Here is a 12624-nt window from a genome sequence, read left to right on the forward strand (position 1 = left end):
TGATTTAAAGGTCAGACGCTATAGCTTACATGAAAAAAAAATCACAAACATGACACTTGTAAATTAAATTATTTTATATATACTGATTTATTTTTTATTAAACAAACTGATTTATTAAACAAATCATAAGCTCTAAAAGATTTTCAGAGTTTTTACAACTCTTTTGCTTTAAACCATCTACAAATGTTGAACACAAACCTTCATTATAGTTTATTTAATTCTAACAAATAAGTTCTTGTTAAAAACTAACCAAAATGTAAAATATTTTGCTTATAATTTCTGCACAGGAGAGACTTGGTGTTGTTTCCAAACAAAAGGAAATATATTGGTATCGGTATCGGCCAAAATGAGTTGAAAAATATCGGCATATCGGATATCGGCAAAAATCCAATATCGTGCATCCCTATTAAACTGCTTAGGGGTTGGAAATATGATTGAAATATTTAACTGCATCATTTTTATGCACAAACCAAATTTTTTTATACCAAATAGTAATTAGGCTTATCACTAAACCAAACTGTTATCAATTGAACAAAACCTCACAGGGTTTATAATTCTCAATATCACCACATAACAAATTAGTAACTAAAATTAATTAACAAATGAATAATAACTAATTAAGCTACTACAATTAATTAATAACAACGTAACTACTATAAGTATATCCAATCTTAACCTAACATAGAGTACAGTCACGTTAAGGTATGTACTATATAGCAAATCTCAACTGTTTGAATGTTATATTGTTGAAAAATTTTAACTATATTATCACCCAGCAATATATTAAAAGTTGTATATACAATACATCTTACTTTACCTGTATACATACAGTATACTCATGTAAAGAATTATATACACCATATAGCAAATCTTGGCTGCATGATCATTTATATTGTCGTAAAATGTGCAATGTATTATTGCACAGCTCTCTATTTAAAGCTGGATATATATATTAATATCAAATGTATCCACATACATACAGTACACTCACGTTATGAGATATATATTAATTATATAGCATACAGTATCTTAACTGCTTAATTTTTTTATTTTGTCTCAAAATGAAACTATAGTATGGTCCAGCTCTTTATATAAATTTGGATATATAAGTATGTCTAACTTTATCCACACACATATAGTATACTTACGATGCATACTATACAGGTGCATCTCAAAAAATTAGAATATCATGAAAAAGGTCAATATTTTTTGTCACTCATTTCAGAAAGTGAAACCCATATATTATACGCTGATGGCTGCCTCCGTGGCGTGCTCCGCAGTTGTTTTTATGTTTTTGTTAGTTTGTCCTGTCTTTAGTTATATTCCTGCAATCAGTTTCACCAGAGATGAATTGCTGGACATTCGGAAGTACACACCACTAGATATTTCACCGGTTTTCGATTATTCTGATGTTTTGCTGGACATTGTAGTCGGGGGAGCTGCGGCGCTGATCAAGCGCTTCAGGACGCGCAGACAGGGGAAGCGAGCCGGCGCGCTCGTGAAGCTCAGACAGCGCGGATTCAGAACGCCGTTGCCGCCATCTACCAGGAAATTTTAGAGCACTTCATGCTTCCTTCTGCTGACAAGCTTTATGGAGATGCTGATTTCATTTTCCAGCAGGATTTGGCACCTGCCCACACTGCCAAAGGTACCAAAAGCTGGTTCAGTGACCATGGTGTTACTGTGCTTGATTGGCCAGCAAACTCGCCTGACCTGAACCCCATAGAGAATCTATGGAGGTATTGTCAAGAGGAAGATGAGAGACACCAGACCCAACAATGCAGATGACCTGAAGGCCGCTATCAAAGCAACCTGGGCTTCCATTATACCTGAGCAGTGCCACAGGCTGATTGCCTCCATGCCACTATTGATGCAGTAATTCATGCAAAAGGAGGCCCAACCAAGTATAGAGTGCATAGAACATATCTCAGCTGCATGATTGCTTGTATTGTTGTAAAATGTAAATCATATCATCGCTCAACTCTAATCTGCTAAATAAGACTATACAAGAGTAGTTACATTTAGATATTAAGATATTATGAACATTAACATCATGATTTTCTGTAAAGCTGTATTGAATTTTTTTTTATTTGACCTGACTCAAACAGCCAAAACTGCATGGACTGAAAACCAGAACTGGATTTTTGCAGCACAAGGAGATTTCATTGAAAGATGTAGACAGAGCTCATTCTGACTGATATGACACACCTGTGATGCCGCACACACTTGGAAGGCTTTGAAGATGACGTCCACCACTCTCTGTGAGGTCAGCACATTACCGCCCACTACCGCAGCATTCTGAGACGGCTGCAGGATCGAGCCGGGGGGAATGATGACTTTAACAGGGGCCAGACAGCCCTGAAACACAAAGCACTTCATCACACACAAAGTCTTTCCTGCTAATTACAAATCATTATATTCGTAATAACGAATAAGTGTAATAACGTTTTATTTTTAGTGTCCTTGTTATAGGTTACATCTACTTACTTCAGTAATAGCAGTAAATTAAGCATGCAAATTATGCAATTACAACCCTAATCAAACCTTAACCCTGACCCTATAATAAGCACATATTGTTAATATTAATATTCCTCAGTATTAATTTTTGTAATAGCACTGTAACAAGGACAACTTAAAATAAAATGCAACCTATCCTTTGTCTATGAAGATTTTATACAAATATATATACACCGGTAAGAGTAAATTTAGATGACAGGTCAACTACCCACACAACTATGTGTATGAATATTGATTTAGTCTAACAAAATCTTTGTAAACAAAAAGTGGAGCAGAATTAAGTGCAAAAAATCTTGCGTGTCAAGCAAGCATGTTTGATCTTCTGTGTATGTGCACTGATATTTATATGTGAATAAAAGCATACATTAAATATATTCATCAATAAATATGATCGTGTCCCTTCAGAAGACTTGGATTAAAGGGGAGGTCTAATGCTATTTCATGCATTCTGACTTATTTACACTGCTAAAGAGTTGGATTCTCATGCTAAACATGACCAAAGTCTCAAAAAACCAGCTGGACTTATGACGGAGTATTTCTGTGCCAAAGACATTCCTTCAGGGTTCGTATAAGTTTCAGAAAGTTTGTTTTGAGTATGGCCCCGTATGACGTCATAAAGGGCAGAATAACTTGTATGGGCACTTCTCCAGGAAGAGTGCGTGCACACATCAACCAGAGAAAGAGCAAGAGCTCACCCATCAACATGCTTCATTCGTTAATTCATTAGCCATAGTTAATTTAAGTCAATAAAGTTTTTGTCCCTGTTGTATTTATGTAGATGTCACAGCCTGTAGACGATTGCTACGTAAAAGCTGCGTGTGCTTGTGACTCTCTAGCTCTGCCCACGGCACTCTTCGGAGATACGAAGGATGCAATACTACTCTATAGGTACTCAAGTTTAACATGAGATTGGCAGAAACTGTGTGTGTTATGTCCGCTTTAAACTACTTTTTTATTTTATTTACCAAGTTTAATGTGTGAAAAACAGCATATTAGAATATTTTCAAAAGGATCATGTGACACTGAAGACTGGAGTAATGGCTGCGAAATTCAGCTTTGCAGTCTTAGGAATAATTATGATTAAATTTTAAAGGGGTCATGAACTGGCATTTTTAATTATTTTATACTGTTGTCTGAGGTCCACTTATGACGTCTGTGTGGTTTTTACATTCAAAAACATCAAAATCAATAAGTAATAGGCTATTTTCTACCCTGGTTTTGAGGCCGGCTCGAGAAACGCTCAGTTTTTATGGGCGTGCCGCATTGAAGATTTGGAAGTAAACGCACACTGCTATGATTGGATAACAGTTTTGCATAGTAAACTAACTTTCTGTGTGTCTGTTTGACATGCTACGTCCTTCATAGTTGGAGCCTTCTTTGACTTTGGTTAGACACGTACACATAATCAGGACATATCAAGCGATCTCTAACAAAACAATAGTGACACAGAACAAATATTTTTTACTCACATAAGTGTGCTGCGCCATTCCTGTCGATCCGATATAGACGGCACAGCATCGCTTTTTAATCTCAGTCTCTCTGCAAATACAGCATCGACCTGTGTCTTGTTTACAAAGGAATCCGCGGTGAAATGAAGCGAACAAACGCTCAATGTTTTACTCACGTGAGCTGGAACTTCATTAAAAATAAAGTTAAACCACGCATTCCTAATATTTGAATCCGAAGGAAGGTTATGCAGTGACTGTGTTCTTCCACAACCAGGCACTGCACAACATTTTGCGATCTTTAAAGGCATGTTTATTGTTTGGTTGCTCGATCCGGTTTAGTGCCACTTACGTTATTTCCCTACAATGTCATGCGCGAATCAGTGGGCGGGGCTACAGAATTGGGTGTTGATATTCTTCTGTGGAGGTTTAACGACGTTTTCAGTACTGAAACTTACAGGATATTCTTTTAGTACGATGACCTCTTATATATCAAAAGCTCAAGTAAAAGTTGATTTCTCAATTCATGACCCCTTTAAAATATGTAAAAAGAGAAAAAAGTTCATTTTTAAAAAGCTATTGTAAATTGGAATAATATTTCACAATATTAATGTTTTATTGTAGTTTTTATTACATAAACACAGCCTTGGAAAGCATAAGAGACTTTCAAAAACATTAATAATCTTACAGACCCAAACCTTTTAACGATAGTGTATGCATGAAATTTTTTGTTCTACTTTGCTTAGTGTTACAGCAATTAATCACTATAACCATAATCATATAAACTGACACAATACAATTTATAATAGTTTAATTTGTAATATAATATACTACAATACTATTATACTAGTTTAACAGCATAACATCTGTAATACAGTCACACCGATTCACCGTATAACCACCTCGTGGTTTTTAAATTATTAGATAGCAGATCCATTTTAAATGTTTAAAAGTCAAAATAATCGGTTATCAGAATTGGCCCTGAAATTCCATATTGGTGCATTTTTATAAATTATTATTAACCTGCAGTTCAAGTTACTTGTCTTCCTCTGTTTAAAGGTCTCTCTCCTCCAGCTCTCAGTGTCTCTTAAAGGTTCCTTGTTCTTCTAAGCACTGTTATATCCATCAAAATGTTTACCATAAAAGTATTACTACACATGGAATCTGTTGTTTTTTCCCCTAAAAAACCCCAATTTGCTACTCTCTTCTGGTTTGTTTAGTCTCCTTCAATCTCTATTAAATGGATAGTTCGACCAAAAATTTAAATACTGTCATCATTTACTCACCCTTAAGAATTTCTTTCTTCTGCTGAACAGAAGGAGATAGTTTGAAGAATGTGAGTAACCAAGCAGTTGCTGGTATGTATATTGTGTATGTGTGTCACCTGGTTGAGGGGGATGTCCTGGCCCACCATGCATCTCAGGCAGTATATGAGGGCAGAGAAGGTGATGGCACGAGGAGCATTACAGTTACCCCACACTTCTGTCCCTGTGCCGGTGAAATCAAACACTGCACTGCCCTGCAGACAGACACACAGATGGACAGAGGCGTTGATCAACAATGTACTGCACTGTTCTTTTTACTGTCATTTTAGCACTTAAATACAGCAGTTTGTAATGTTTGTGCAGTTTTACATTCATTTACATATATAGCAGAATGCGCTATTGAAAATGAATATTCAATATTCTCAATATTATATTCAGTATGAATCCTTGAGGGGATAAATGATCAAAATACAAAAACAGTTTTACCGAGTTCTAATTCAGAAACTGATTTGAATCTGCAAAAGTGAAAATGATTTCCTACTTGCTGTTCATCAATCTGGACCTTCAATCTGATCCGTGTCCCATCGTCCATTTGATCTTCTGCTTCAACCTCAAGAGAGCCCGTTTCATGTCGCCGCCGACGGGCGAAATCTTTCAGCATGTCTCGAACTGCAAGCTCTGCGTTACTCTAAATATACACAGGGAACTTTAAGATAACATAAACCAAACCCTGACATAAACTTCAAGCTGAGATTTACATTAGCTATATTTAATACATCAGACAAATGTACACACCTGAATGTATCCCATGTACGCCTGGACGACTTCCAATCCGTAGCTGGCAATCAACTCCCCCACCAGCTGACAACCCCTCTGATTGGCTGCTACCTGTGCCCGAAGGTCTGACAGGTTGTCACGGAGATTGCGTGTCCCAGAGCATCCTGGATATTGAGTGGGTGCCATGAGGGCTTCTGTCACAGCTGATGGATATAAAGATGACTATGAATAAAAAGAAATGACAAAAAAACAAAACAAAAACAAAAAACACCCTCAATCTTGTATAGACTGACCATAGAAATATCCTGGTATAATTATGATAATTATAATAATAATACCTGATTGATATGTCATCTAACCTTTCTCCTGAAAAACTCCACCCGTGACCAGTTTGAAGGAAGTGAAGACGGCGCCCTCCTGTTGTAGACAGGTGGAGTGGGGGGGCATGGAGCCTGGAGTGATGCCTCCTATATCAGCATGATGCCCCCTACTGGCCACAAAGAACACCGGCGCTCTCATGCCATCACGAAACACCTGCATAACACAGAGCAAATCTCATCAAGTCTGTCAGCCAGGGCCGTTTCTAGCCAATTTGACGCCCTAGGCGAAATCCCTATTGCCCGCCGCCCCCCCCCCCCAATTATATAATGCAAACTTTGCATGCAACAGTCAGGCAGCAATTGACAGCACTCTGATCTAGTGGCATACAGGCATCGTCAGATTGACAGTACTCTAGCCCAATAATGTTGGGGGATCCAGTGGGGGCGGCAGTCATATTTCAGGGTGACCGTGCCACTCTTTATCACAACCCTGCTAAAAGTGCCAGTACGTGCGCTCATTGGCGCCCCTTCAGCTGGTGGCGCCCTAGGCGACCGCCTAGCTCGCCTATGCCTAGAAACGGCCCTGCTGTCAGCACATGTGCAGCTCACGTTTTCCTACAAAATCAGCAGTTTTGCTTAAGGAAAATGAAGCCTACTGTTAGGATCATTTAGATTTTTGCACTGGTATTTCTGCATCCACACTATGGAAAAGTTTGGAATGATAAAGATTTTTTATTATTTTAAAATGATAAAAGATTTTTTTTATTAAGTCTCTAATGCTTACCAATGCTGCATTGATTTGATCAAAAATACAGTAAAAACAGTAATATCGTGAAATATTATTCCATTTTAAAAATAACGGTTTACTATTTTAATATATTTTAAAACATAATTTATTCCTGTGATGGTAAAGCTGAATTTTTTTAGCAGCCAGCCAAAAATTTTTATGACTGCCTTTGTGGATCATTTAAAATGAAACTCATCACCGGTACCCTACAGGAGTGATGACTGTGAGGTCTGGTAGATGACTGCCACCCGCACACGGATGATTACTGAGAATCACATCTCCCTCCTGCATGCTGCCTCCTGCCGCCTTTATCTAAAAGACATCAAAAGAACCTTTTCTCAAACTTAATTATTACAAAACTTTTGATTTCTTCTTTACTGTACTTTAATTTTGTTCACTTGTTTATTCAAAATACATCAATAAGCACATACATCTGTTAAAAAGTATAGCATTATTCAGATTCTGATACATTCAAATTTAAAACGTCAAACAAAAACTGATCATCCACTAAGAGTGACTGAACAGCTGTAAGTGTGCTTTTAGGGATCTATGGGTTTCCTTTAGTCAATCTACATCATGCCACAGTATGTTAGGCTGAGTATATGCAACAATAATTGGTAATGCAAAGCTGAGAAACTGTTACACCTCAGATGTGCATTCATTTTTAACAGTTCAGTGGGTCAATTATTCCACTTGTACCATGGTTATCACATATACAATGTTTTTTCTCAAAACATTTTCTGGCTTTCAGTACAGATTAAGCATCTCAATTAGGTACAGCTCAGACTGCCATTACTAATGAGGTTGTGTGTGTGTGTGTGTGAGAGAGAGAGAGAGAGAGAGGTGGACAGAGAGTGATCCTGTGTTATTTCCTGTATCTGCACTGATTCTCATCTTTTTTAAACATATTTGTGTTAACATATGCAGATAACTTAAAAAATATATAATACAAATCTGTTTTAAGGATTTAGAAGGGTTTACAAGGGTTAAGGCAAAATGTAAGCATTCACAGATGTAATCCAAAATGTCAGTAGGAAAGTTCCTCCTCTCATGTCTGAATTACTTCTGGATATATTCTTTCACAAGGTTTAACAATAAAATAGTCTTTTCTATTTTTTCTCTATTATTTTTTGTGACATTTTTCTGTTACAGATTCAGACATGTACACAATGAATGAGGCAACAGGAATTGTGGTAATGGGCTAAAATCTATCTGTTTTTTTTTTTTTTAAAGCTGTTTATGAACTTGATTATAGCAACCTGTTTAAGGTGTTTATCTAACCTTACGCATTGTCAGACTATTAATCACAATCAGAGTAAGACTGGATAAGTAATAAAAAGTAAATACATACTAAAAACTAAAATAAAGAGGGTTTTTTTTCACTTTTGTGTAAAGTGAATTTAGGTATCACGACATGATATGACAGACAGATAAATATTATTTTTGCACTGTGCTATAGATAAAACTTTATGGTTTGAATAAGAAAATAATAAGCGCTTATAATAACAGAAGAGGGAGCTTTTGGAATGCTGGTTAGAATACTGAGCTCAGCAAGTTATGGTCAATGGATATAAATGATTTATACAAGAATTTGTCTGTGCCTCAAACAGATTTTACTTCACATTTCAAATTACCAGTAAGAAAATATATATATTTTTTCAATAATATAATTTTTGTAATTGTAATTTTTTTCTTGCACAAACACACACAGTGCCGATATATTGTGCATACTGACATATTACAGTATTCCGTTTATATCTGGTGCTTTAAATAACCTTTAGAAATAGTTTTAAAAAATCTTAATCCTATAAAGCCTACTGTATCATATTTGACATGCAATTTTCTAAGGCCTCTAAATTATCACTATTACTACATGCATTCTGTCATCTGATTGATATATGTAAGTAGTAAAATAGATTTAAGTACTTTGACATATTTCAGGCTTTAGGGTTAACAAATCCAATTGGTTTTACCAATGTATTTGTATTCTTCCAGTTCTTTTGCTAGGACAGACTGTACGGCTCTTTGAAATACTGTTGTCACAATTCAGATAGGTGATTAAATGATATTCAACTGTACTTCAGTCAAACCTAAAACCTTTGACAGCCATGCAGCAACAGAAAATTAATGTTTCCAAATGAAAAACAATCAAGAAATGTAATTTGTTGTATATTTGCGTGTTTGTGTACCTGAAACTGTACAGTCTCCTGCATTGCCCCTAGATGAACAGGGATGTGAGGAGCGTTAGACACCAAACCTCCATCAGGTCCAAACACGGCACAGGAGAAATCCAGTCGTTCCTTTATATTGGTGGAGATGGATGTTCTCTGCAGCACACGACCCATTTGCTCTGTGTTTGAGGAACCACAAAGCTTCTTTAGATACCTGAGGAGCAAAATGACCTAAGAAGTCTTGTTTTCTGTGAAACTAATCAAAATGAAGTGGACACAGAAAATTCTATTTAATTTAAAGGGAAAACAAGCTTTCATACTCTACTGACAGATATTTGTTCTTGTTTTGAGAATTTGTTCAATGTTTGTTCAATTTTTCAAGATTTCATTTTACATGAAGACAAAAATACTGAGGAGGATACTCCATTATTGTAATGCATGCAACATTTAATGCCATGCCTTTATGAATTTAAGACTTTCTGATTTGATTTGACATTTTTTAAGGCCTTAATTTGTGGAAGGGCAAATTAAGACTTTTTAGGACCTTTTCAATAGTCACAGAAACCCTGATTATCCATTCCATACACTCATTATTCATTTAATCATTTTTCCCCCCTGTCCCATCAGACCTGCGATGCTCATGAAGCGATGAGAGAAGATGGACAACTGGATGGCGTTGAGTTCGGTTCCTAACACACACTGCGTTCCTGTGCCGACATCGATACACACGTCACCATCCTCTGTCAGATGAGCCACACACGCCGGCTCCACAAGAATTGTGCTGATAAACACCACCAAAGAAGACATATTAATAAAAAATAAAAAAAATTCATAATATAAAAAATATAATATGGTGTACAGAAACAATGAGAACATTTCTAAACCACTTACATTCACCCTCAATTGGAACATACAATACAATACAATACATCTTTATTATCCACCATGGTTGAAATTTGTCTTTGACCACACCAGTGATCTTTGCTCTAGGCAACAAACCGATCATACAAAGAATGAGTAGAGTCTTTTAGAATACACTCTGATCTCCTAACACAACTTGAAGTGTACACTGCATCTAAATTACTCTGTGGTCTACCGATGATTTTACTAGCTATTTTAGTGACCCATGTCAGGTTATTTTCTGCTTACAATTAAGGTGCCCATACCAGGAGGTTAAATTATAAGTCAACACACTCTCAACCAATGATTTGTAAGCAATCTCCAGTATGTTCTAACTCACTCCAAACCTAATGATTCTCCGTATTGGAAACAGACGTTGCATGCATTTAAAAAAATATAATTAGTGTTATCCCCAAAACTAAGTTTACTATGTACCAAGATATTTAAAATGATCAACAATCTCAACTGGGTGACTATCTATCATTATAGGCACAACTGCAACTTCTTGCCTAGTACGATTAATTACTAATTCCTTGGTTTTCTTTGTATTTAATATCAATGCACTATTATTACACCAGCACAGGAGTTCCTCAACATGTTTCCTATATTTGACCAAGTCATTTATATTATTTTTTTGAAGAATTCCTACCAAAGCCATATCATCTGCATACTTAAAAAGGATAAAATTAGAATTACGAATCATAAAATCATTAATATACAATGAAAATAATATAGGTGATGAAACACTTCCCCCGTATTAACATAGCATTCGTCTGACATTTGACCATTATACCATACTCTCTGTGTACGGAACAGCAAAAAGTCTTTATTCCAAAGTACCAAATGCCAATGGACCACCCACAGATATCAGCCGTTCTAAAAAAAATATCAACCCTCAGTGTGTTAAAAGCTGATGTAAAATCTAGAAATAAGATTCTGGCAGATGCATCTGGATTTTGCAAATGATGAGTTACACAATTCATGATAGTTAACACAGTATCATGAGTACCCCCAAATTTGAATGAAATTCTAAAGATCTTTTAATTTAACTCTTGAAGAAGAGTAAAAGCTATCATAGCAATTATTCCAAAAAGAAGGTGAAAAAAAACAGTACTGTGTAAAAGACTTTGGCATGTTAGGTTGTTTACAAAAACAAAAGACAGTTATTGTCGCATATTCCCCATTCTGTGTTTTGTTTTGGACATTTATGTTGAAGTTTTGGTTCTTTAGTTTCCGGTTTTAGTTTTGTAGTTACAGTTAGTGATGGGACGATTGATACCGAGGCTCCGATGCTCCGACAGTTTTCAAAGCACTATTCGTATGAATCGTATCACACACAGTGCCGATGCTTGTATCGAAATGACAATACCACGTGATTGATGACGTTTGAAGCTTCGAACGTCATGCAGTATCGGAAGGTCGGGACAGCTGGTTTGAAAAAAATCGGGATTCAGTAGAATAGTTTAGAATAACCTCAACACCAGACAGAAACTGAATTTTATCATGTTCTATAGCTGGGGTCTCAGAGACCCCGAACAGCTCACCCAAAATATTTTTGCTACTACTCACGTCAATTATTAATTATAATCACACACTTGTATATTTTATATTATTGATCAATATGTGAATCCGTTGACCGGACTACGCATAACACGAGTTGGCACAGCTTAAAAACTTTTTCAAACCATCCTCTGGGTTAAAGGGGTCATATGACCTTGCTAAAAAAGAACATTATTTTGTGTATTTGGTGTAATGAAATGTGTTTATGCGGTTTAAGGTTCAAAAATCAAGCGTGTGACAGAAATGTTACGCCCCTTACCATATTGTGATGCTGTGTCTCGGCGCGACGAGACAAAAACAATTAAAACCCATTATAAACAAGCCATTTGTTGCATCCAGTGGGGACATAATTACTGATTATAATGATTTATACTGTCTTTAGGAGGGCGTGGATGAGTCTTAACTTTTATAAAGAATATCTCTTTGGGTTTGAGACTTTAGTCTTTGTAACTTTAGGGATCTTATCTATTCACGAACAGCTTGTAACACTCCAAAGAGAAAGGAAAACTTGAAATCACATCATATGACCCCTTTAAGGCTAGATGGGATACAGAAAAAACTACTGGGCATGCGCACATCAATATAGCATAATTTTTCTCACACTGTACAACAATAATTACTATTTTTGCATTATTGTAAGGGGTAGGTTTAGGGTTGGGGTAGGTGTAGATGTTTATAAAACACAATCTAATAGGTAGAAAATGTAATTTATTCTTAGCTTACGGTTTTTGCAGTATCCCTTCTAGCCACAACCCATGTTTTGTTAAGATTTAGTGGAGAAACCAAGTCTGACCACCAGATGTCGCTAATGCGCACTGTGTTAAAAGCTTCGAGTAATGAACCGTTTTTCGGCACAATTTCATGAAAGCCTCAAATGGTTCA

General features: G+C 36.2%; 1 protein-coding gene across 1 annotated transcript in view; it reads right to left on the reverse strand.

Annotated features, from left to right (window-relative positions):
- LOC107727975 (5-oxoprolinase-like) overlaps positions 1 to 12624 on the reverse strand; it is a 35564-nt gene that overhangs the window by 3340 nt on the left and 19600 nt on the right. Inside the window, exons 13-20 of the mRNA XM_016538028.1 lie at positions 9912 to 10063; positions 9301 to 9461; positions 7322 to 7423; positions 6364 to 6538; positions 6023 to 6207; positions 5769 to 5915; positions 5347 to 5481; positions 2209 to 2358 (exon numbers count right to left, since the gene is read on the reverse strand). Of these exons, the coding sequence (XP_016393514.1) occupies positions 2209 to 2358; positions 5347 to 5481; positions 5769 to 5915; positions 6023 to 6207; positions 6364 to 6538; positions 7322 to 7423; positions 9301 to 9461; positions 9912 to 10063 (1207 nt within the window). The remainder of the gene's footprint in view (positions 1 to 2208; positions 2359 to 5346; positions 5482 to 5768; positions 5916 to 6022; positions 6208 to 6363; positions 6539 to 7321; positions 7424 to 9300; positions 9462 to 9911; positions 10064 to 12624) is intronic.

The sequence above is a fragment of the Sinocyclocheilus rhinocerous genome, unplaced genomic scaffold, assembly GCF_001515625.1.
Source record: "Sinocyclocheilus rhinocerous isolate Xijiao unplaced genomic scaffold, SAMN03320098_v1.1 scaffold3201, whole genome shotgun sequence".
Taxonomy (NCBI): domain Eukaryota; kingdom Metazoa; phylum Chordata; class Actinopteri; order Cypriniformes; family Cyprinidae; genus Sinocyclocheilus; species Sinocyclocheilus rhinocerous.